This window comes from Falco punctatus (genome assembly GCF_963210335.1).
Source record: "Falco punctatus genome assembly, chromosome: 3".
Taxonomy (NCBI): Eukaryota; Metazoa; Chordata; class Aves; order Falconiformes; family Falconidae; genus Falco; species Falco punctatus.
In genome coordinates this window covers 41323758-41350492 of record NC_137582.1, presented here as the reverse complement: position 1 = coordinate 41350492, position 26735 = coordinate 41323758, and the positions used below count along the sequence as shown (strand labels likewise).

Here is a 26735-nt window from a genome sequence, read left to right as displayed (position 1 = left end):
CCCATAACCTTTTATTCAGGTTATTTTCCTCTTCCACAGAATTGAGGGAGATGCTAAAGGCTAGGTACAGAAATAATTTAAGTTACCTGAAGTAAGACTTAAGCAGACTCTACAATGAAACTGTCATTCTAGTCGTTACCTAAAATTATTAGATACTATGGTTTGTAAAGTTAAAGAGTTATTTGCATTGAGTTGTTTCACCTCTTCACATGCATCCAGTCTTGGTTCCCAGCTCACTCCTAGGGCCATGGAGAGCTGGAAAGTAGACGCTTCTTCTACGCATCTTAACGGCCTGACTTGCCAGGCACTTTCAGCACCTCAAGACATCATTAGGATCAAGCTGCTCAGAAAACATGGCAGATATCAGTTAATTATACGACACACAGAGAACTGGTGCAATGCACTCCTTTTGGTCATTACTGCTATAATAGGACAATTAATTCAAAAAGAAGTTATGTTGACTTAATCCCTTTTCTCTCAGAGAAGACACAAAGCTATACTGACTAATCCATACCTTTTTTGGCTTGCAACACTGTCCATCTCTTTTTTTGAAGCTGTACCACAACATAGCAACAAACCCCAGGTCTCATTAGACTAGAAAGTGAGCCCAAGCACTCACTAGCTGCCATTCAAGGCTCTCCACCAGCCACTGAAAAAACCCACATGTGGTTGATGGACACAGTTTATGCTCCCGGCTGATCCTGCTTTTCCCATCACTGCAGCCATACCTAGTCTTCAGCTCGCCAACTTCTTTTCTGCAGTCTCTGGCTCTGCTAATCTTTTTGTGCAGGGCGGTACATCAGTACCAGGAGAAGTGGAGGATGCGTCTTAGGCAGATTAGTTTAAAAGCCATTTATTAGGACAAACTTGTGGAAGGTAAGATGTGGGTCTGGGCATGCCCCTCCACCTCCTTAGAAGAATCAAACCCACACCCTGGAACAATACTTCATGGGTCTACATAAAGCATCTGCTATACAATGGTGGTTACTGCCGCCCTTCCCCTGATTTAAGGGGCAGCCCTGCTCCACGCTTGTGAAAGAAATACAAGTCCTGAATTCCCAGAGATGTTCAGACTTGTAGATCCTCAGAGGATGGGAGACTTGCTGTAGCCCTGAGCGAGATGTCTGAATGATGGAGTCATCCATTCAGCACATGAATTGCTTTGGATGACATCCAGAGGCACCAAAGCTCCTAACATTCAGGCATTTACATCTATGAGTCACTTAGGCACACACTGACAGGACACCACGCACCAAGTCCCGGCTCTGCACTGACCTTCTTTAGCTCCTGCTGATAAGCAAAGCAACTGCTGCTCATCTAACGAAGCCTTCTGTAAACTAGATGCAAATATTTTTTATCCTATTTAACGTCTCAGCTGGGCACAAGCAGGTGAACTGCCCTGGGAACGCAAAGAGATGAGAGATGTCTCCTTGCTCCAGACCTACAGGGCAGAAATACCATAGACTCACATACAAGACAATAGTTTAATATGTTCACAAATCAATTTTATTAATTTAAAACAAAATTAATGAAGAAAAATTCTGTACACAATTGTGGACACAACACACTTTTTGTACAATAAGGCCCAGATAAACTGGTTTTTTTTTCAGTCCGCAAGTGACTAAAAATTGAAAAGAGAGAAAAAAAAAACCAAAACAGAAAACCAAACCCCCATCACTGTCTACTTTGCTTGATGAAAAAGAAGGCTAATTATAGTCTCAATTCTAAAAACTACCCACAATGTGCTTTATGTACGTATGTGAGTACTGGGTGAATTCCAGCACTCATACTGGGTAAAGTAAAGCACGTGTGCAAGTCTTGGTAGGATAAAAACCTCTCTGTTGGTAATAAAGCAATCCACAAACATCGAATTCTAGCAGCAATATGATTCCTCCAATAGAGAAGGGTGTTGTCTTGTAGCTACATCGGTGCTTTGTAGCTTTGCAGGTAGCTGTTTCAAGGCTGGTATGTTTAGCAGAAGAAAACAAGAAGAAAAGCTGGAGAATGAGCCAACAAAGCCAAGGCTTCTTTTTAATGAAGAGATTTAAATCAAGCAAAGGGAATTGGTACAATTCAAGCTGAAAAGTCAGACTAACAGTTTATCTGACCAAATAGCTCATGGCCTTCAAGATTAGAAAAGTCACAAGTCACAGAGACACAGTCTAGGTTTGTCCTGTAAATGGGTATAGACAAAAGCAAATTTTAACTCCTTGGTGATAACTATTTCAGTATTTCCATTGCCGGCAATGGATGTTATCTCTTAGGAAAATCTGACTCCTGGTGGAAGAGGATTAAAAAACTTAAATGTATATGAGTATTCTTGTTCAATTTCTCCAAAATATTCTCATTTCTAATTTCTAAAAATAATGATGATGGTAGTTTCCTTCATTTTTGGATGAGACATAAACTCTTCGGTACCAAGATTCCACTTCAAGTCATGTCTTAAAATATATTTGTGATCTTTCTCTATTTCTTTATGGAATGAATCTCCTAATTAATTTTTCAATACTCTAAAAAAGGGTTACTACGTTAACTTTAAAAGAGGAAACAGAAGACAGCAAAGGACTCCTCTTCAGTTTGTTTTATCAGTATTTCCTTGGGGGTGGGGTAGGGGTGGGAGAAATCAATCTTTTCACGATCAGAGTAGGTGAGAGAAGAAAAAGGTAAGAGAAACAGCTGAGAAGAACAAAACCCAATTCCTATTGACACTTGACATCCATGCTTTTGGTCTTGACAAATTTATCTAAAAAAATCCATTATCTACATATTTATATCCAACGCATTGATAAGGCACTGCACAACAGTTTGTGCATATGTGGCCTCATTCTTCACCAACAAGGCATTACTATCTTTCAATAGCATTTACCTTAACAATATGTAAAAGAATCATTCATTATTACAAATTTACACAAAAAATTCTTCCTGTACATGATTGTCTCAGTGATGTACCTATTAGTTTAAATTAGACATATTTTAAACTACTCTGTAATGTGCTAAAATCAAAAGTAGTTGCTGTACCATAAGGCAAAGGCTTATAATAGCCTTTAATCCTATTATACATATCCTTATTTATATGATGTCAAAATACAGTCTGTTCATAAATAAGTAAAGATGTACAGAGTACCCTGGGTATGAGAAACCAAAAAGTAAACCTTCTTTACAAGAAAATTACTCCACTGGTATTTTGAAAAATCTCAGTCTTCATTGTGCAATCAAGTTTGCTGTGTTGAAGAAATGGTGTGTGTCACATCGAAGAGTCTAAGAACTACAAAGCATTTACAGGTCCTTTTTTTTTCTTCACAGGTATGAACCTTTTATTTCCTTTTTTTTTTTTTTTTTCCTCCCCTTCTCTGTTTCTTTTTGGTAGCAAATACGGTAAAGATGAGTTGTTCAAACACTCGCATGGCTTAGTTTCGTTGGACTCACAGTACCGGAGTCAACAGCTGTTCTGAAGAAAAAGACATGCTCCTCCGTTTGCTGAAAGGGCAAGGGTTAAGACCAATTGCAGCTGTACGTCAACATGTTGAAATCACAAAGTTCTGTAGTCCAATGCTGACACAAGACACAGGCATCCCGTCCACGGGCAGAAGGAGACTCTGAGGTTTGAAAGTGCTGCTGAGCTGCTACAAGTACTCTAGTTCCAAGGCATGGTGAAGGGCCATAAGGTCAGAGTGGCTCGAGATCCTCCAAAATGGCATAGCATGCTGAAAGCAGCACAGACAACATGTAAAAATAACCCCAAGCATTCTGGTATTTAGACCCACCCATTATTTTCTGCAAGGACATGGCAACACTCTGAGTGAAAAAGAGCTCCTTAAACCTCAAGCCCTTCACATTTATCTCTGGTTTCTTTTTTGACCCACTGCCCCAGCAGAAATTCCCAACAGCAAATCTATTTACCAACAGGAACAACATCAAATGTGTCAGGAGATCATAAGGAAGGGAAGGATTTCTCATCTCTTTGTAAGGAAAACAGATTTCAGCACATTGCAGAAGAAAACATTATTTCTAGAAAAATTAGGAAAAATAACCTATACATGAAGTATGTGGGTAGTCTGAGGAAGGGAACAGAACCTGATTTAAAAAAAAACAACCCAAAATAAAGGAAGTGAAAGTACTATTTACTATCAAAACGAGTTTGTTCCTTGTGGAACTATCCCTGGCAGGTGAGTTAAGAACATAGCCATGGTGATTCAGAATAGTTCATGTGTTGCTCACATCACTTTGAAAGGTATTTTATCCCAGTAGTTTGTATAACATGGTTCATTGTTAGCACTGATCTTAAAACAAATTTTCCATATGGAATAATTTTAAAATAAATACATATTTTTTTCCTATTAGCTGTAATAAAAGCTGTCTGGAGCACAAATATGTTTGCAAAGAGCCTGAATAAACCAAAACCACAAATACCAGAAAAAATCCCATATTAGCTCATGCATGAAGGGTAAAAATCTGAATAAGAACTATTTTTATACTCTATACTCTAAACCAGGGATTATAGTGTCAGCAAGAACTTTTGCATAAATAATAATAATAAAAAAAGATAACCAAAACAATCATCCACTTTTGGCAGGAAAGTATTCTATAAAACCCACGGGAAAACAGCTTCAATTCAACAATGTTCTGAAGGCTAACATGATCATGTTCACCTTTTAATTGGGTCAGCATGCGTCCAGGCATCTTTAGGAAGCAAACAACAAGCAATTTATTATCACAATAGCTTCTGATTTCCCCAAGCATTTTATCTACAGCTTTTCAGACAGGCTTTCTTCATCCCCCTTCAGTACCTCCAGAGTAAAGACCTAATTCTATCGAAGCCAGTGGCAAAACTCCATCTTCTGATTATCACTTGTATGCTGACCTTTTTTTCATTCAAGTCTTCTGAAATTTTATGTTCAAAAACAATTTTGAAAACAATGTGAAGCTCTCTCCAGCTGCATGTTTACTGCAAGCCCTGTGATTTTATCTTATACTTGTCTCAGAAGGCAAACACCTCAGCGCAGAGCCTGTCATAAATTTGTCTCTAGAAGCTCAGGTAAACATCTGTCAGCGTATAAATAAATATTATTTTTAGAAGAATGCTGATTCAATCCAGATACTGATGTGATGATGAATTGGGTTGAATTTATAGAATAAAGCAGAGATTGTTAGAAGAAACATAACCACGTACGCAGCGGCAACTCCCTCTGAAGTCAAATGGCAACTATTACGGAACGATCAACTGTTGCTCTTTTGAGAGTCAGAGAAGATAATGCTGAATACTAATAAGCTAGACTAAACAGCCACACACAATCAGCAAGGTAGCACTGTAAGGAATCTGGAAAATGCGCACCCAGTGAAGGACAAGTGTTAGCAAGCACAGAGTTGCACGGTTAAAAGGGACTGCAGAGCGAAGGAGGGGGTGTTGAGCACCCAGTCCCCATGTTTCAGGGTTTTCTCTTCAGAATAGCTCTAGTCTGCCATTGTGGAAAAAGTGCCCACTAGCAATTGAAGAGTATTTGGTCAGAACCCGGACAATATGTTATTTAGTTCTGTCCAAAAGGAATGTATCTGTCCCCCCTGCCGTCCCCGTGTAGTCCCCCCCAACCCCTCCCCCTTAAATCAGTCCAGGATGTTAATCAAAGCATAGTGAGGTGGAATGACTGGAAGGTCTGCTTCAATATGACACTCCTGATCTGAGTTAAAATGTAATATGGATGCATCAACAGATGCCCACATTCAGATATGCCTAGCTTTCGATCAAAGAAATTTCTTCAGGAAGAAAATAAAATGACCCACAAGGAAGCACCATTGGAAGAGTTTCTGTTCTGTTTCACTTTACTCTAGACTGTTACGAAGCCTTGAGAAACAGCTGACTAAATCTCAGCTTGAAGATAAATGCATGAGCTGCTTCTAGAGAGAACAAAACAAACAAAGAAATTCAGAGACAATTGAGACTTTGTTGGAAAAAACACTTATATTTCCAAAACACTTTCACAGATTAATTCTTGCCTTAAGGAAGTGTTAAATGCTGATTATGACACCTACTACTTCTACATCTTCAATCTAGACCGCCACTGTACTGTCTCTATGCTCCACCTGCAACAGAAACTAGACACAATTAATTGCTCAGCCGGTTACAGCTCCACATCCCAGTATCTTCCCTGTTACATTATACAGGTAGTCTGTCCTCTGTGTGCTGCCAGGTCGGACACTGCTGCTTTCCAACTCAAATCTTTCCTAAAGATTCATTTTTTGCACCATGCTCAGGAAATGAACCAGCAAGAGCAAAATGAATAAAAATTTCTAATCATGCTGTTCTCTGGACTCACCAAAAGCTTCGGGACACCTGTCTCTTCTTGAGGCCGAGAGATCTTCCTGACAGCATTTATAACATCTGATAGCAGCATTACCTCAAGGACAAACGGGCACAGGTTTGTGCTTGCAGTAGGTCCATGCAGTGTTTGCCAGCTGAGTGCACTTGGCCAGCAGTGCTCAGCAGTGCTGCCTCTCTTTCTTGCATGGCTGCAATTTCCCTCTTAGAAGCTCCCTGCCAGGTAGGACCTACCTGATCTCCCTGCCAGCCAGCCAGCTCCCTGCTCCTCTTAGTTAGCTTGGCACCAGCTCTGCCTCAACCACTGGGTCAGGGAGGTGTAAATAGCATACCTAAGAAGTTGGGTGGTGAAGAGTTTGGTGGACACCTGCCTTTTGTGTAGTGTCCCCGCAGAAGCCAAGAGTCAATGACATGGATGCCCTCCAAGGTCATACAGCAAACTAATGAATAGGGAGAATTGTAGTAATAAATTCTTGGCTTCTAGCTCCCACTTCATGCAGCTCCAGCATTATACTGCTTCCCTAGTAACAACCTCAGCATCACAGAGCGTACACACACCAGGCAGCTAGGGCAGTTAAAGACCCTGATTGATTTAACAGAAGGTTTAGCTTCTGCTAAATCAAATCACAGAGATTCTTGCTAGATGTCCAGATGCAATATCAAGTTTTGGATTACCCTCAGCTGTTTATGGTCAGTTTTTAAACAAACATTTTAAGTGGTTGTTATTTTGGCTATATCTGTCCATTTCAAACTCAGTTAAGTGTCCTCCTTCCACTGTCTGTGAAAGGTGCATACCTCCGTTTACTCAGTGTAGTTACAGGAGTGAGGTGTGGAACGACTCTGGAGAATGCCATGAAAACAAAGAGGTTTTGTAAACCTCAGGATTATAATTATTTTCAGTTCTCCTGCATATAGGTCAAAAGACCAGCAGCACACTCCCAAGAAATAAAGCACGCCAGGAACGCAGCAGCTGCATGGGGCTGGAATCTGCACTGGCGCTCTGTGCACAGCCAAACGCAGCCAATTCAGATCTCTATCAGTCTGACCCTATGGCACAGCCTTCACAGCTGAGAGGTGGGCAAACAAACCTGACACACATCTATACATATCTATATGTATATGTTTGTGTATGTATATACAGTCTCACACACGTATGTGTACATATATATGCATGTGTGTTCATGGAGCATTTATGGTAATTTTCACCTTATCTAACAAATGATTGTGCAAATCTAAAACATTTAAAGTAACAACTTTACCATTCAAAACTGTATACATTATTCCTGTATTAACATGCCCCATGTATCCACAACTATTCAGCCCTGTCAAAAGTGGCAACACACCCATGAGAAAGAAGCACAATTTTTCTTACCGAATGACTGGGCAAGAGCTTCTTTGTATGTGTGTATATATATATATATATATATACACACACACTAAATATTGCCTTTAGAAAGCCATCCCTGCTGACACTTAGTACACCTCATGTACATGTGTCTTGTATTGTGAGCACACTGAAAAATGCTAATATCTCATTTGTTGCAGTGGGAGAACAGATGACAAATGCTAACCACTAATAAATAGGTGGTGTAACTGGATGCATTAGAATCTAATGAAACTACAAGAAAGCTTTTCTTACTGCATATCGGAGGAATATGCTTCTAGCCTGGTAGTAAAAAAATGATTTTGTGTACTACTACAATATCTTCCAAGTAAGTATGAAGCTTTTGTCTTTTAAAAAACATGAATTGTTTTGTAGATGATACTTGCTAATAAACATATTTATAAACTTTTTAATGATATTTTGAAACGAAATTTGGTGGCAGAAGTTTGGGTTTGGTGTAAAAAAGCATGAAAAGTGACATTACTAATTTAGTAAATCTAGTAATATCATTAAATAACCTAAAATATTAAGGTATTTTATTTCTGAAATATTTTCATTATTTTTCAGCGCTTCATAAAAGAACAAAACTTCAATTATTTTATTCAATCAAATAAAGCATTTCTATTAATACATGTGCAAAACACTGAAAACTGCAGACTATCCTTCTTCCTTGAATGAATACATATTTATACAAAAAACGTACTCCTGAGATTTGTGACGGATTTGAATAGAAAACTCATCAGTTTCTGTCATCTTTCACAGTATTTTTGTTGTGTTCCTGCCAGATTTGCTAAGCAGTCATCTTTACTTCCTACCCCAAACCTGACCAGCACAGTGTGACTGTGAGCTTAAAAGTAGCGGCATATTGGATACCCATTTATATTCTATTTATTGCTCCAAAAAGATTTATGATTTTTCCTCCCAATTTCCCTCTGAGGGAGCATGACCATTTTGGAGACACAGGGAGATGCCGATTTGCCCAGGCTCTCCCGAATCACCTGATGTAAAATCCAGCTCCTCACTGCAAAGAGCCTCCTCTTTTGTCTCCTCTCACAAATTAGAAATCCTTTGGAGAATTCTCTAAGTAGAAAAACTCCGGAGTTGGTTTTTTTCTGCCTTATGAATATTTCCCAACTGTGTCTCCGAAGGCAAAGGAAAAGATGAACTCACACAAAAGAAAACAAAATAAAACACAACTAAACAAAACGCCAAGACAAGGGCATCTCTGGTACAAAACTTCAGAAACTGCAAATCGCTGTGTCACTGCAGTGGCACTCACAAGCAGTGGCTCTGACCCACACAGCAGCCACACTGATGCCGGCAGCTGTCCCAAGCACCCTTGGTTCTCACACCTGCTTCTCTCTCCACTCCTCTCCCTCTTTTCCCAGGGACGCCGATCCGAAGGTAGAAACCTTGGCATAAACCCTGGCATTACAGCCAAGCTGGCTGGTTGCTGAACAGATCCAGAAGGGTACAATTATTCCTCAGTTTGCAATGCAAACATCCCGAGAATTTTAATTGTCTTATATAATACTTTGCTGGAAGTGACAGCTAAACAAAGGTGTTGATACCATGGCTTGTCCCGTGCTACATGAAACGTAAGAGCGTGTGGTTTCCTTAGTGTATTGTATTTATTTTCATCAATCAAAAGAGGCATTTTACGAAAAAACAGTCTGTTCTAAAAATGTTCCTCAAAAGAACAATGATATTTTAAATGGTATTAAAAAGCTTCTGTAACTGAATTTTTACAATAATGACAATAATAAAAGGATTCTAAATGTGACCTTTCTTTTTCCTGTTGTTGTATTGACTCAGGATTTTCTGTGAATGAAGGACTTAAATGAAAAATCTTGTTTCATGATGAAGCAATTGATAAACTGTTTTTAACAAACCTTAACTTTCTTACCTCCTAAGCTGGAAGTTCATCTGTTCTTACTAAACAAACACAGAATAAAACACCCTCTCAAATTAAATGGGTTTGAATTTATATGTTCACTTAAAAATACTCATTCTAGTTTACATGTAATCAATCAAATGCTATTTAAAAAAGGATGCACCGTTTATGCTCTAAGTAGTGTAATGAAACTTACATATACTACGGGCTTCACCACAGGCCAAACCCCTTCAGCAAAGGGTTGTGCAAAGGGGTAACACAAAAGCCGTCCCTGCCCTGAGGGTATCACAAAGAGCAACGTGCTGATGGGAAGGAAGGTAGGAAGGAACCAGCTAACAAGGTTCAGAGGATAAGCAAAGCAATGGGGTGGGTACATCATGGGGCAGTTATGCCACTTTGGATTGATGGGCTTTGGGTGTTTTTGTGGGGATAAATCTTCGCCTGTTTTGTTTTCACACTCTCCAGAGAAGGTCTAGGCTTTTAATGTTTTCTAATACAGGGATATCATTTATTCTTTAGACAGGGGATACCTCTTTAAACTGAAGCGCAGCATACACTAGGGTGCACTCTCATGTTCACTCCTCTTATTAACCCTAAAAACAACCTGAGGAACAGCAACCAAAAAGGCATCAACTGAGTTGGGAGCAGCTCCTCACACCACAAGGCACTGCGTGTGGGTCTTGCTCTTGCAGGATGTGAGGGCCAAAACTTAAGCAGCAAATCCTGCTTTCACAGGTGAAATAGTGGCTTCTTTTTTGGTGGAGTAAGCAGCAGAACAAGAATCACGAAAGGATTTTCCTTAATCAAATTAATAGTTCCTGCAGAGAGGCAGCGCTGCTGGTCTACTTATTGACTTCTCTGGCATTGCTGCAGCAGATAATTTAATCCAGAGTATCTAACAGGCTTTGAATCTGAAAATTCCTTCCACCGAGAAAGAATACACAGAAGTAACGGCACAAAGGAACTTTCTATACTGCTACTCCTCTTAGTGACTGGAAAGGCTTTTTCTTATGCTATTCTGAATCATGTTTCCTGTTGAAAAAAGCGTTGAATTAGATAATGTTACTGCAAGGACTACTCCTGCCATTATCGTATACAACACTATTTCACTGAGCAACAGAAAAGGAACAAAGAGAAGATTTTTTTTTTCCCCAATCTTAAATGCAGCTTTTAAAATGTAATCATTTACAGCGGGAAAACATTTCTCCACAAAGATGAAAGGCATTTCTGAAGGAGAAAGGAGCAAACTGTTCCTGTCAGTCCGCCAAAGGGATATATGAAACTGAGACTCTGCGAAGTGCCAGGACGAGCCGGGAACCTACCCACAACGCTTCGGGGGCACAGAACCCAGATTTCATGAAGCAAAACAAGTCAGTGGTTGTTAAAATGCCATGTGGACTAATTAGTTTCACTGCTCCAATTTAGAAAGTTACAGTGGAAACAGATATAGAAGTACCACGGAGGGTTTCATGGTAAGAAAGCAGCTGTGTGAAAGCAATTTACCTGTAAAAGGAAGCAAGAACAGAAATGCCCGTTTTCCTACTCTTTCTCCTATTGTTCAAATAGCCAACACTATGCCTCATTCCTCCAAGTGAACAGTCTGTATCTGGTATACTTGGGTAGAATAGCAAGGCTAAGAATATTGCCTATTATTAGTCAGTGGGAATAATTGCTTTTTATGGAGCTTACTCCACACTGAGAAAAAAAAAAAAGAAGAAGTGAATTTTCCCCTTTTTCCCAGAGGAAAGCAAAAAATAATAAAGTCACAGTCAAACAGTATCCTCTGCTCAGTTAACTGAAGTTATGAATGCAGGACAAGTCACAAGTAGTTACCTGAACACAGAATTCAAATTATGGACGCATAAGAAAGCTGAAATCTATGTATACTTACTCCAGTCCTACATGCTATTTCAAGGTGTGACATATACGTATTTCATATAGTCAAATAGCACACTGCCTTTGATCAGTAAGAATCGCCATTTTTTGCTTATATACATAACATCCTATGAGGTATTTTAAGATGCCAATGAAAACAGAACTATTAGTTCTTGGCACAAAAGCTGGGGTCCATTTTCTGGCTCCTTTTTGAAATACATCAAGCATATACAGCTAGCTTAATGTGTCTTCTGGAGAACAGCAGGGCACATCATTATGTACACTTTTATGCAGCTTTCTACTAGATATGGTCAAAACAGATTTCATAAAGCAAAGATACAAAATCCAAACATCAATGCATGCTGTCCCATGTCGAAGAAAAGACAGTCTTGCTTCCAGACTCTTGAAATGAACCCACACTGAAAAAAGGCTATTACCTTTTTTGCACCTTGTTCTTCTTCAACACCATCCCCTATAACAACATACACTACTTTTCTTCCAAATCGTTGAATTATTCGCTCAAAACAACTTTCCTTTCCTGAAACAAAAAGATCAAACTATTCAGGATAGGTGTTGATGGGACGACATACAATAAATCACTTTTTAGCCTGGATCACCCCAACGCTTTGAATATGTAATTAGACCTATTGGGAGAGAAGAGCCTCTTCTGCAGGATGACATATCAAGGCCGACTGCAGCTTTCCTCCCACCACAGCAGCTGATAGGCAACCTTAAAATCTGCTCCATGAGGTCCTTTAGCACACACACCATGGTAGACACAGCGTACTAGAGATCCGCAGTATCACCTTTCTTGTATCCTTCCCTAATCTGAGACAGGTTTCAGGGGGAAATTCCCTACCAGGAGAATTCTCTACCAGCTGTTTACAGCCAGTATCCTGAACTGAGCAAATTGATTGAATCTGAGTTGAAATTCTAGCTTTTTCTCCACAACCTGTGACAAGATTAATCACAGCTCCTGAAACAGTAGTATCCTGACTTAGAAGGTCACCCAGAAGATTTAGATTTAAATGCCTGTAATCCAATACATGGGCAAGGTCCTTGATCCTGCACTGGGATCCATTAATGTGGCTCATTACTTCACTGCACAGACCTAAGGAAATGATCCCAGTGCTCCAGTCCTACGTGTAGGCACCGATACTGGGAAGCTTCCGGTACTGGTACTAGGAAGCCAGAAAGAAAGCAAATGCTTACAGTTGAGTTATCTCAGATGTCCCCGTTCTGAAAGACCACTTCAGTCTGGTCATGGTACATGCTTACCAGTGTCTCTACAGCAACCGATGGGAAAAATCATGTTTTTCAAAATAGTTATTTCAGCTACAGAACGGTACCAGCCTAAGAACAAGTAGGCTGGAAATTAAAAAAGGATTTCTAGCTAGCAGAGAAGCCAGACTACTCAATTACATCCTTTAACAGTAGCACCAGGCATTAGAAACCTCCAACACCAACCAGGCTGAAACGGTGCTTGAAAATAATGAATCATGTCAAGTTACAAAAAGTCATGATTTCTGTGGCAGTCAGTGACTGAATGCAGCTTTCCAAAAAGATCCTCCTGTCCTGCATATATGAAGTCACAAGTGAATATTCATTAAAATGTTTTAATTAAAATGTGTATTTAAAGTATTATAATTCAAAGTTTTAATTTACTTTAAAGTTATGACAGACAGTACCATAACATTTTTAGCCAAGAAACAGTTTTAAGTCTTTTATGGTAATGCTTTCAAATTTATACATCTCTCAACCAAGTTTTTTTTAAAAAAAAAACACACACAAAACCAAATAAAAATAACCCACCATTTTTTTCTTGGCCATTTGAGCTTCCTGTATTACATATACTTAAGAACACATGAAAAATATTTTCATGTAGCCCACAATTTTGAGGGAATCTGAGACAAAACAGATATGTCATAATCACGTTAAAAACTATAAGCACCATTGCCATCTGGTCCTATGTACTTCTGCATACTCAGAATAACATCTTTTATATTGAACCAGAAAACAGAAATAAACATTTGCCCGGCTGAAGCTTATTACAGTCAGGATGAATGAACTTAAATAATTACATTCTGCAGCAAAACATTCTTGCTTCTGGTAACTTGTTTACCAAAATTTGCTCCAGAGCCCATGAAAACAAATGGAGCCAGGGCTTATCTTTACAGAATTTTTTCTGCTAATCTGGGCAGGCTTCAGCATTCTGTACTGACAGTCTACTAAAAAGCCTTCTCAACTGCTATAAAGCCTCAGAGTTCTGAGAAATTATGACAAAAAAGCAATTATATTTCCTTCTAACGGAGGCTGCATCAGTGTTAACAGAGCTGTATTTAGTTTTCTGTGCTGGATCATGACAAGCATTTGAAAAGCACTTTTAGGATGCTTTACCATGTGAAATGTTTCATGAGATCAGGTATTACTAATCTTCATACTCGCTACAGTGAATGCATGTAAGAAATAAATATAGGCTATAATATCTTTTTATTTAGAACTACAGCTTCAAAAGTATCACAACATTATAAAAATAGCTCACCTATTTTAGTTGCACTGTAAATATTCTCTATGGGAAATACAACCCCTAGTCCATACAACAAGACTTTTGCCAGAGCTGGAATTAGCTGAGTAGTTGTTACAAGAATGTTCACACAGTTTGTCCTGTGGGAGAGAAAACGTAAGTGTTCTTTTTTAACAAAGCAAAACAGAACAAAACAAAACAAAACAAAAGAAGGCAAACCCTATCCCTCCCACCAGAACTCCTCACTATTATTATTGCCAGTTACAAAGAAATAATTTTTTTCCACCTTACAGGACAGCAAGGCAGAGTGGCATGGTCAGGTCAGATGAAGGAATGAGTAGCAGCTCCTCCAGGTTCAGCATTTTGCCTACCAGACCAGGCGGCCCCTTCTAGATCATCAGCAGACATCCTAGAGTTTCCAAACTACCCCATACTCTTCGTACTCACCTCGAATGAATAAGGGTGAGTGCTTTCAGTGCAAGTGTCAACCAAGAATCTGTCAAAGCTTCAATTTCTGCTCTTAGTTGTAACCAAGCCTCCCTTTTTGCTGGACCAAGAAGACCTGTGGAGTAGATAAGGGCTTGTCTGCACAGAAACTGAGTAATGTTCTGTCATTTTCCTTTGCCTTCGTTAGCTCAGAGACAATTTTCCACACACTGAAAACTAAACAGCTCACTAAACACTACCATGTCAAAAATGGAAGAAACCAAAAGTTCTTTCCTTTTAATACTTCTAATCTATATTTGTTAGATAATCTAGAGTCACTTGCCTCCGACATTATTTTTGTAGGTATTATATATTTCTTTTACTCGTCTGTAGCGGAAAGCCAATTTTCGCATCCAGTCCACTCCTCCGCGCACCCCCGTCGCGAGGCATAAATTCGCACTGGTGGCAGCTGCGGGAAAGCCGTCTGTTCCAAAGTTATAGGTGCTAGTCAGAGATAAGAAAACCTCCAGATTAAGAAAAGCAACAGGCTACTTTCAACCAGCAGCTACTCACTTTGCTGTGCTGCAAAGCCTCAGACAGCTAAAAAGAGAGAGGGCTGCTCTAAGTGTTACAGCAGCTCATCGCTTTCCTGGGAAGGAACTTGCAAAGCAACTTATCTTGTTCAGTTCTCTTGTACCTTAAATCTTGACCGTTGTCATCTGAAGACACGTCATCAATGTGAACCTGGTCACATTCCTAAAGCAAAAGAAAGACTTTATAATTTTCTTGATCTTACAAATCTTGAAAATAAAGCTATAAAAACCTATGAACAAGCTACTCATCAGAGGTATTTTTAATTGTGGAAATCAGTAGATGGCAGTCTTGTTAAAACAACTATTTTACCTACTCCTTGTGCTCATTTTTGAGAATAAAGGCACACCATCATTAGCTACTACTGTTAAATGGCTTTCCAAAAACACATTTTTGTGTTTAGAGAGGAAAGTGGTTAAAAACAATTAGCATATGTGTTCCATAAACGTTCTTGTAGCCTTTCAGGTACCTTAAAACATCATGCTGCTCAAAGCTGATTCAGTCAGTGCGTAAGTGTAACTGAAACCAGACATTTTGGTAAATGTAACATATTAGAAAAATTAAACCTGATGCTAACCGCCAATGAAATTATGACCTCTGATTGCTGTTGAGCCACACACCAACACAGCCTGAGGCCAGTGTTTCAGAGGAGCATAGATGAAAAATCTGTTCCTAGTTTGCCATTCATTTGAGAGTTGTGAGTTCCCTTCTCTCTCTTTGGTCTTGGTGCATGAAAGCAGCATGCCCAGATGAAGAAAATCCGAACAGAAATAGCCAAATCAAACCATTTTTCTTCAGTGACTTGTATGCAAAGTAACATAGCACATTCATAATTAGCTTTGTCCATCACTAAATTAAAAATTGTAATGCATATTGTTTATCCACCAAAAAAACATTAGAATATTGCTATTAACAATTTAACTTTTGGCAGGAAAACAAATAAACCTCTGGCACTCTAGATCAATCTCAATTCAATGCTTGAAACAATAACGGATTTCAAATATTTTAATAATTTCCTCTTCTCTCTCTTAATGTGAAGTCCTATAACAAATATGATCTATTTCATACATGAAAATACTGCAGTCCTTTATTTTTGTGTTACTGCTTTCCTCTGAACAAATTTTTCTCTCTCCATGGATTTGTGAGGAAGGGAGGGAAGACAGAAGTGGAAAGAAACTCAAACCAGCTGTTCCCTAACAGAATTAAAATCATGACCCTCAACCCTTTTTCTAAAACATCTATTTTCCAGCCAACCCTCTCCCAGCAAGCAGCAAGCTCCAAGGAGGAAAAGACTTTGACCCTGTAACCTTCTCCTCCTCTCCTGAGGTCAACAACCTCAGATAAGAAAAAAGCTGGAGAAGTCTATTTGGCCTCACATGATGGCTGTGGACTCTAGATTTTTTCAAACACAGGTCTACAAAAATTATCTCAGAAACCTTTCAAATGCTTTGAAGAACAAGGTGTGGTCTTTTGCACTTGTACATCATATACTTATTCTTACTGTAATATGTACTCTTTTGTATTTTATACATAGGTAGCTTGTGCTAGAGACAGAGGTAAGAGTGACAAGCAGCACAGGAAAGACAGCACTACATTTGCTCATACTTAACCACCATACAATGAATTTCCTCCTCAGGCAGACAAAATGTATTAGATGTACAGTCACAGCTGAAACTACAAGTGTGAATGTCTGTTGCCAGGCTTATTGGCTAAAAAAAGCTGGAAGCTTCTTCAGCAAGTTATCAAATTTGCAAAAATAAAGGTTTTTGTTTAAAACTGAAAGTACCTGTCCATCCAAATGCCTACAAAGTTAACAATTCAAATATGAGCCGAGTGTAAACTAATGAAGGGACACCCTCCTCAATCCACCGGTTTCCCATTTTAGTTACTCTTCCATTGCTCAGTGACTTCACAAGCTCTCCATGGATAGAAAACTTAAATTTGAGTTCTCAATGCAGCAGAAAAAAATTATCAAGTCAATAGCCTCTTCCTCCAGCTTGGATACTATGAATGACAACTGGAACAAGTCATTGGAGAAGAAGATTCAAAATAGAAATTGGGGAAATGAAATTTTTTTTTGTTTTTTTAGTAACCACAAAAGTAAAGGAAGGAGTAGAAGCTCATCTTCTTACAGGAGTGGCTGACAGAAGAAATAACTTAACAAACTTCTAGAATTAACTCTCTCAGACAGAAGATAGAGCAAGAAGGATGAGACCACTATATCTTAGATCCCACAGCTGGAGAGGACTTAAGGACTTGGAACTTTAACTTACAGTGCAAGGTCTTGGGATCATCACAAGCCCTGGGACATCACAGACATTCTCCCCTTCTGTCTAACTATCTGCTTTGTAGTTAGAAAGTGAGAACTGAAATGATACATTGGAAACAGAAATCATGGTATCGAGAGAAAGAGGGATTTTGGAGACAAAAACCCAGAAAAGAAATCAGAGGCTAAATATCGGTGGGGTAAAGGTATAGAAACACTGTCAAGAAAGCAAGCAAAGTGAAGAAAAGGTCACAAACATCACAAATCTCAGGTGAATGACTGAATATAATGGAGAGAGGTAGTTTCCTTTTTTTGTCAGGAATAAAAGAAGAAAAAAGTCAAGTCAGGAGGGGAATGAAGCAAAATTAAAGCACAAGAGATACACGGTATAATTTGGAAAGGATTAAAGACCAATGTGATTGACACTAAAGGAAAGGTCACAAACAGTGCACCACTGTTTTGTTCCTCTTGAGTGGCAGGACACAGCTTTGAGGCTAAATGAGAGCTTTGGGTGCCAGGTATTTTTTCACACCTATGTAGCTGCCTTGGACTTTGGGCTAATAAGTGATGGATATTCAACCTCTGAACACGGGAAGTAAAAACGCTCATTTAGCAATTGCTCCTTTAGCAGTAAAGTCATTTAGGAATAAAGAAGCCAATTACATGCCCACCATTAATTGGCCTGATCCAACCTTCCTTCAGACCACCTTGCATTTTGTTTTCACCTGCTTGCTTTGTGTGGAGCTTTTTGTTCATGAGCAAAGACCACCTGAGACATGGGTCAGTCCCCTGATTATTATAAGCAAGCACCCACACATTCAACATCTTAAAATAGCAGTTAACACAATATGCACCACAACCAGGGATATGCTAAAATGAAGTTTGACACTGACCAACAAAGTATGCACTTCCAGCCAGTACGTTTTTGCAAAGATACATTACAATAAAAATACAAAGACTCATAAAATCCTCAAGTACTTCCCAAAAAAGCTTCTGTGATAGGAGCCAACTTAGAGCTAAACAGCCATTCAGAAAAAAGACCCAAAATAATTGTTTTGTTTGCAGGCTTACCATTTCAAACGTGCACAGATACATTTGACACATCTGTAAAATTTTCCTAGGAAATACAGTACTAGTATTCTTCCCTTAATTTCACTGGCAAAATGCTAGCTGAAATTAATATTGAAAGTCCCTGTAGAAACACTATAAATACATGTTATTTATGCAGATGTATTTTATTATGATAGAATCAGTTCAGCAGTCAGCTCCAAAGCAGAATATTAACATTTTTGGATTCTCTTTTAAAATAGGCTAAATTGGCAAGTAAGGAGCAAAATATCCTGTGTCTGATGCATAAAGATTATGCAGCTAGCTGTGTTTTGCTCCTAAAGGTGTTGACCTTGCAACTTTAGTGTATCCAGTTTGAAATCTTCACGAGGGACTACAAGTGATGACATGTTTGCACTGAAGGTTTGCATTTCAGTCAGACAGGCTGAGATGCAGCTCTGCACTTTGGGATCAATCCCTAGAAAGCAAAATGCACTTGGTATAGTCCAGGGATAATTCTTTCAGAAGGGCAAAGCATCTTAAGACGTCTAAACCCTATTGTCAAACAGGTCGACATGAATTGCACTGATTTTAATGAAACCATTGCCAAAGTGCTTGATTTTTATTTGAAAATGAAAGTTGGACTACTAAAACATAAAGAAGTTTTAAAAGACCTTATTCATGGTGTCACACACACATCCTGTGTATGAGGGGCAGACACAGGATCAGACAGGTATTCACAAAGGGTAGTTTAGTCTAGGGAAGCAATGCTGCTCTGTTTCAGACCTCTGCTGCAGATGTTTTGCAGCCGTGGCCAGAAATTATAGGGCAAGTTGGTCAGAAACCTGGATCAGTTGTTTTTTCTTGGTTGGTTTTCTGTGCAGCCAGCATAGTACCTTGATGGCTGCCGTGGGAAATGGCAGAAGAGTGGGGCTGGGTGGTGGCATGGGGACGGGTACTGCTGGCAGCAGCCTGGAAGCAGCTCAAGGCAGCACCCCCTGAGCTATGTCAAGTAAGTGCTACCTGGAAGCTGGACAGGTTTGTTCAAAAGGCTTCATGGAGAATTACATTTTAAGAAAGCACTCAATCTTCTGCAAATTGAAAGAGAAAGTCTTTTCAATTCACAAATAACAGCATGAAAGACAGCAAGCTGTGAAGTGTAGGAGGATTTAAAAGCAAAAGCTATTGTCAAGGGAGAGAAAGGAGACAACTCCTGTGTACCTTTGAAGTGCAAGTTTGGATGAGGGAGGACACTAGATAGGTGATACAAAGCATTAATACCATGTTCAAAGCATGCTCAAAGGTACTGTTAATGGTGATACTGGGGGTTGTCTGTGGACTTACCAATTAGCTTAAGGGAAAATGACTGTCAGCATGTGTAACACAGCGAAACTACCTCCAGTAAAGTTACTTGTCCATGCTGTCTTTTGCTGTTCTCTTGCACAGCTGGCCTGCAGGGATCCATGTGTTCGTGTCCTTTCAGTTGTGATCTTTCAGTGCCACAACTGGTAGCTTAGCTTGAAACAAACCTTGGGCAGCAGCTCAATTAAACCAACAGACATTGCACAGAGTAACTGAGATTTGTTTCTATATTCCCTTCTATCAGATCTGCTTTGGGGCTGGAAGCATCAGCAGATACGTGCTTGCAGGAGCTCCTTAAAACTGCTGCAATCATTTGGTAAGTGAAAATATGTCTCCAGTGAAATACAGTAAGCCAAAGAAAAACAACAATCAAAAATGAATGACTAGATGACTCTAGCCTAAGACTTGTACATGGAAAGCTTGTGTCTTCTCCCTCCTCCATTCCCAAAGCATTTGCTAACTCCTTCCTCTTAACTTTTCCTCCTTCTCTTTTCTGCTTTTGTATGACTAGCCAAAAACTCTCAGAGATGCTCCACAGTCATCATTCACAGCTCTTAAAATGCCTGGACCTATGCAGTCTTCTGGAATCATTCCTTAAAACTAATTTAGGATCTTTATAAAAATTCATATGCAAAGCATTAAGTTATGGTAGAAATGTTCTGCAAATATTTATATTACTTTGCTCCTTCACTACCACCCGTCAAGTTCTGCAATTCTGCCATGATTATGTAAAATATGCCTCAGTACTCGATTTACTGTAGGAAAATTAACAATAATAATAATAATAATAAAAAAAGAGATTAAGGCTGTTACAAGAATTCCTGTTATCTGTGCCAGTACTACATGCCAAGTGCCAAATGGAGTGACGTTATGGCTAGCATGCTGATCCTCTACATTTCTGTGTTACAAAACTAACAAAAATAAATCTAATAATTCTGCTGTCTTTGAATAAATGCTGAGTGTAAGATAACTCTGGACAAGTTTGCACATTATGAAAAGGAATAACATGAATAATATTATGAACATAACCTCAGCGCATGCAAAGTATTACAGCCCAAAATCTGCTGATTATAGCTAAAATACATTTCCACATTTGGTTAATCTTAATTTACCATGAGAAAACTAACACCACGCTGTCAACTAATTGTTTCAATGCCTTAGTCTGCAAAGTCAAACAAGGGAGGGAAAAAAACCCCAATCAACAACCACCCTTCAGAACAAGCTATTTTCATTTTGCCTTTACATCAGTGTGCCCATTGAGACAGCCTGGAAGCTGGCCAACTGGCAGGAAATGATTGCTGGGATTCTCTGTTCCTCTCATATCTGTCATTACGCAATTATATCCACTGCTTCATTTTCCCTACTGAACAGTAGAAAAATTTGGTCATGTACATGTGAGAACAGATCTGGCATAACAAGTTAAAGCTGCAATCATTTATAAATGTGATGTATCTGAAAAAAAACATAATTAAAAACCAAAAATTCCTCAAGCATACACTGCTGTTTTTAATGCAGCTTTTTATGACAGCAGTACCTCTGTCTGTCTTTTCCAGAAATAAGGTATATATATCCTTTAAGATATATACCTGTTCAGATTATTAGCTGCTCCACAAATAACTCATCACTTCTGTAAGCCATCCATGCTTCTTCAAGAAACACGGGCTTACTGATTGTCAGAGAACGCTTTTGCAAGCAGTAATTGCATATTCCAAAGTTAGTTTGTGAATGACCATTTTTAATTACCCATCTGTTGGTTTCTACACCTTTTTTACTTACAGTTGTGATTACCTTCCTGCAAAATAAAAAGCTGATTGCTTCCACTGCCTCTCTTCTAATTTTAGAAAAATAGCATGCAAAGATCCCAACATTATTTAAGAGCAGTCATTAAACTTGACAAGTAGATCTCTGTTTTTCACTTGACTAGAAGGATAACAAAATCTCTTAGTATACATACAAGTCAGAAAATTGACATTATATAGAACAACAACACATCTATATCCTGTGCGTCTAAGTATGTACAAGTTTGGCCCGTGCCAAATGCTCCTCTACTGTACTTCCGTACTTGCTAAATATACAAAAACCCCTGCACTTCCTTTCAAGCTGAGGCAATAAAGCCTGAAGGGCTGAACTTCCTAACCCATCATTGCGGAGCGCCTGTTAACATACAGCACAAATCCATGTGAAAAAGCAGAGACTACGGTTCGCAGGTTCTCAACACTGGCACTCAATTGGCAGGACCTGTCATCTCTGTCTAGCCTGCACTTTGTGACCCTAACATTTTCTCTTCTTTCCCACCACAATTATTCAGCGCTGAAGAAAAAAGGTGCAGATTACCTGTGGGTCAGGCACAGGATATGAAGAACAAAGAGAGTTCTTGAAATCCACTTCATTCTGTCTGACAATTTGTGGATGAACAGTCAAGGAATTAAATCAGGCTGTAAAGGCTTTCAAAACACTCCCATTTTAAACTTAAAGACTATAAAGAGAAGCTTATATTGTTAAAAAAAAAATCACAGCAAAAAGCCAAACCCTACTTTTTACTGTTAAAATAGCACATCAAAACAAACAAAAAAAAAGTTTAAGGTCATTAGCTATATGAACTGTTAGGTATAATAAACACTGAAGAGTAAGAACTGAAATTATTTAACAAACTCATTTTCACAGCCAATGACTCTGGAGTGCTCTCCTTCACCAAACATGTAGCCCTTTTAGAGCACATAATGGATGCCATTCTTTTCTAATAGAAAAAGTGATTAAAATCCTATTTTGCTTATTCACACAAACAAGTGCATTTGGATTAAATATGATACTCCTAAAGTAAACAGTGTTTGTTGCAAAATAAATACAGATCTTATTCTGCAAGCTGTGTTTATTGAAGTAGCTACACTAAAATCAAGGTTTACATTTTCATTTCAGCTGCACCTTATAACTGGAAGAATCCAATTTAAAATAAAACATGATGTAAAGAAATATCTATACAGCAACTGTAACATGCCAGTTACATTCCCACAGCAAAAGAAAACTCTGTTTTCTTAACTTCATAAGTGTCATGAAGTGAATAACTGATAGTGTCTTGGTATGTATTACTCAATACACTGAAATCTTTCTATGGAAAAGGAAAACCAAAATGTAGTCATACCTCTAGCAGAGGGTCAGCAGAGCTCAAGGCAATCACAATAAGTGCAGTCCTCCAAACCCCAGAGCTTTCTCACTTGCTTTACGGTGTAGATTTGTTGTTTGCATTCCAGTTCAGAGATACTCCCTATCGTTCCGAACATGCTCATTACACTCTAGTTGTTCAGACAAGATAAAATGTAAAACTATTCTATTTCTGTAATGTATGATCTTACTCAGGGAAGCGTTTTAGAGTGCCTCCCTAACAATCAGATCTGATAAAATAATTTCCTACTCTATTTCTTTATATTTTGCAGGAAAAAGAAGGGAAGCCGAGGGTGTCAGAGAAAGAATTTTACCCATAGGTAGAAACAGCTCAATATGACTCAAGTTTATCTGTTTAAAGAGTCTGTGTCACTCCTGGAAACGACAGTGTTAAGTTCAAAATGTCAACTTCACTTTATTTTAAAAGGTCAGTGCTTCACGTTGTAAATACCTTCTTTACAACATGATTCATGTTATCTGTGAATATACACTTTTGTAAAAAGAAAAAAATTCTATGACTAATGAAAGCCAGTGAAAATAAAATATGAATGTGTTTAAAGAAGTAACAAAAGCCATGAACTTGGTCAGCACATAATGAATTAGTCCCAAATGTATAAACTTGAAAGTATACTTTTAGGAACATATACATCTTACTGAAACTATATACTAAAGGTTGTTCCAATATATTTAAATTTTAAACAATTTCAAAATTAAACTCATGAAAAGAATGATTTTTCCATAAAGGCCTGAAAACAATATCTCATGTGAACCATGAGAGGTTCACATGGAAATTTTCACAAGATGGAAGCCATCTTTTTCAGTCCAGTGTGAGCAATTCATTTATACTTGCTGTGCCTCGGTGCTGTTGATGACCTCCTAAATGCATGTGTTTAAATGAAAGCTACAATGCTATGGGCTAGCAAGTCTCCCACCCTCATAATTATTTGTTAAGTGGCCAAAGACTGGGATTAAAGTTCTTGTTTCTAACCTTGCCAGCACAGACAGCTAAAACGTTTACTCTTATAGGCAGCCTGAAGACCTTCATGCAACACCTGGCATTTTTCTCCCTCCTTTTCTTTCCCCCCTCAATGTTGCAGGGCAGATGTTGACCCCTACGCTGCTGCTCAGTGGCAGAAATAGGGCATGAGTTTAGGCACTGCTGCCTTGCCCAGCTGGAGCAGAGGATGACTGTCTGCTTCACCAGAGCTCTAGGAGTGCCAGCGGGCTAGGCAAGAGTTTTTGTGCCACCTTGCAGCCTTAAATTTATAGAGAAAGGTAGAAGCAACAAGAAGTTAAATAAAGTGATAAAGTGATGCTATGAGCTTGGTAAGCTCCCATGTATTTCAGCTGAGCTGTACATGTGCAAAGATCACTCTATTTGATTTTCTTGAGAAAGGAAGTCAGGGTCTATTTTCAGTGGCACCTCCTATGAAGGTACTCATCATTGGCCACATGAAAGAAGTGGTTAATAGTTGCATAAGCCTATAGGAATGATCTTCCCAAGTAAGCTAAGGAGGTACTTGTTATTCTTTGTAGCTCTAACACTCATGAACCACGGCAGCACATTCCACAGCAGCCAGGCATCATGCATTTTGGATAGGTCGAAGCTTTTAGTTGGGTTTCGCACACACCAGCAAAGCTACAGTTCCGCCTATGAATGAAGACTTTGTTTCACATTTCTGTTCATTTACCTACAGCTACATGTAGTCTAATTTATTCTCACATTCATGAAGTAGAACTTCACGAGCTTTCTGCAAGTCACCCATGGTTGTAGTATTACGTAGACGAGAAACTATTTCTACTTATTCCCTCATACACTTATCAGGGAAAATTCCTTACCATGATTTGTATTTCCTTTTCTTTCTTTCCTTCCTGCTTGCAGCAGAACTGAGCTGTTCCTGGATTGCTATCATGGAAAACTAAATGCAAATAGATGGGCTTTGTGCCTCATTCTGAATGTGCTAAGATAACTGATGTGATGCCTGCTGGAAGGCAGTCCACAATTGTCAACAGGTTTGTTAGAAAATGAACTCTCCTACTCTTCATAGGACTTAACCTTAAAAATTAGGTTTACATCTACAAATAAATGCAGTGCTGTACAAAAAAAACCAACAACCAATCAACAAACAAACAACTCTACTGAAGCTTTTGGAATAATGACATTTGGCTTCCCAGGGACTCCGTTGCTGAAGGTGGACTATCAAAAGTTGAATCACAGGCTCCTCTTCAAGCATACCTAGCCACCACCTGGTCTGGAGTTTCCCAATATAGACATTATGAACATCAGGAGAGATGAACTCTTATTTCAGCCAAATGAGAAAAAACATTTTTTAATAGATATTCAAAATATCTATAAATAAAATATCTAAAAATATATAAGTTCCTGGATGACTGTACTCTGGTTGACCAGATATCAGTTCAGCTGCCATCTTTATGGTATTTAGGGGTGGGAAGGTGATAATTCAGCTAGCTCTGTCTGAAGTTTTCCTCTCCTGGCAACCATCTCTTGTATCTCAGCAGCAATAAGTCTTATTCAACAGCCTTTCCTGTAATTGCTTATTTTTTTGAGTTTGATGGCCCAGAAATCTATTTTCAATATGTTCTACAGTCCTTTCTATCTGTTTTTGTAATAAGTGACTACAGTTGTTTCTTATTCAATATCCAGCTAACCAAGCAGGAAGTAAAGGGCCAAAGGTTTGCTAAGACTTTCCAGGATCCATCTTCCATTCACAGCCAAATCAGACTAACTCTGCCAAAATCAGACAGGTGCCTCAAGGAAAACAGCTATTTCTCACACCAGCAGAACCAGATCTAGCAGTCTGGACATGGACTTCTGTCCATCGTTCATTGCTAAGTGAAGGTCATCTGGCAAAACCCATCACTTCATGAAAAGCTGGACCGATATTCTCAATTATATTATTCACAGTTATTATATTACCAGCAATAAATATTTACATAACCAACATGAATGATTACATTCACAATCACGAAGAGCTGATTCTGCTATCAGCTGCATCTTTATCACACTTTTGAAAACTATTTTCAAACAAAACCTATCTCTTTCATAGATTGGTTTTAAAATATTTCTAGTGAAGAAATATTTCTTAGAATATTAAAGAATGCACATGCTATTTTCCTGGTTTGAGAGAATGTGAAAGGTAACATTCTTAAGAAATTTATTTCCTTTGGCGTTATCTTAGCCAATATTTACATTTGGGTCAGTAACTTTTGGGTCTGTGAACCCACCCCTTTACCTTCAGAGAGGTTAACCTCTACCTATCAACAACACTGTTGCTCTGGACTGGATATTTCACACACACACACTGACACAGCCAGCTTGATTTTCTTTCTTGCTGATACATCAGTGGTGATCCCAGCACTACAAAGGAAATCCATACTATAATGTACACCGAGGTCTTGCAATGCTCTGAACCAAGTTTGCAAATGAAATGTTTTAAATAGAACTGGAGTAATTGTGCACGAGGAAAACAAAGAGCAGGAAGCACCTAAAGCTGGCATGTTTACCTCTTAAACAGCTGCTACCTATTGTTTTTTTAAAAAAATCCCAACCAAAACTGTAACAAAATGCTCCATCCTCCAACAACTAACTTTATGAATGATTGAATAATTAAAACACATAAAGTTGTTGTACAGTTTGGGAAGAATCTTTAATTCTATGAAACTGTACTCCTCATCTCAAATGGCAGATAATACCAGCTCTAACCACCGTACCGCAGACTTAATCAACAGTTTAATCTTCTAAGCATTCTGAAAGCTTATCACAAACTGAACCTAAATGCAGTAACTGTTAAGACCAAGTTCATTCATATTTTAATGCATTCTCCATCACACTTTCCTTCTAATAGTATTATTTAACAAACATAAAGAAGTAAA

The 26735-nt window shown here is 38.7% G+C and overlaps 1 protein-coding gene across 19 annotated transcripts in view; it reads right to left on the bottom strand.

Moving 5' to 3' along the window:
• Positions 1-2576: 2576 nt before the first annotated feature.
• The window catches only part of EYA1 (EYA transcriptional coactivator and phosphatase 1), a 224575-nt gene continuing 200416 nt past the window's right edge, over positions 2577-26735 (bottom strand). For 13 of the 19 annotated variants that reach the window (XM_080380766.1, XM_080380771.1, XM_080380773.1 and 10 more), the window contains 5 exons: positions 15114-15172; positions 14760-14920; positions 14438-14552; positions 14009-14130; positions 2577-12004 (listed from right to left, as the gene is read on the bottom strand). In XM_080380766.1, the coding sequence (XP_080236892.1) occupies positions 11790-12004; positions 14009-14130; positions 14438-14552; positions 14760-14920; positions 15114-15172 (672 nt within the window). In that variant the 3' untranslated portion in view covers positions 2577-11789. The remainder of the gene's footprint in view (positions 12005-14008; positions 14131-14437; positions 14553-14759; positions 14921-15113; positions 15173-26735) is intronic. The other 6 variants (XM_080380777.1, XM_080380770.1, XM_080380776.1 and 3 more) reach the window with 1 other exon arrangement.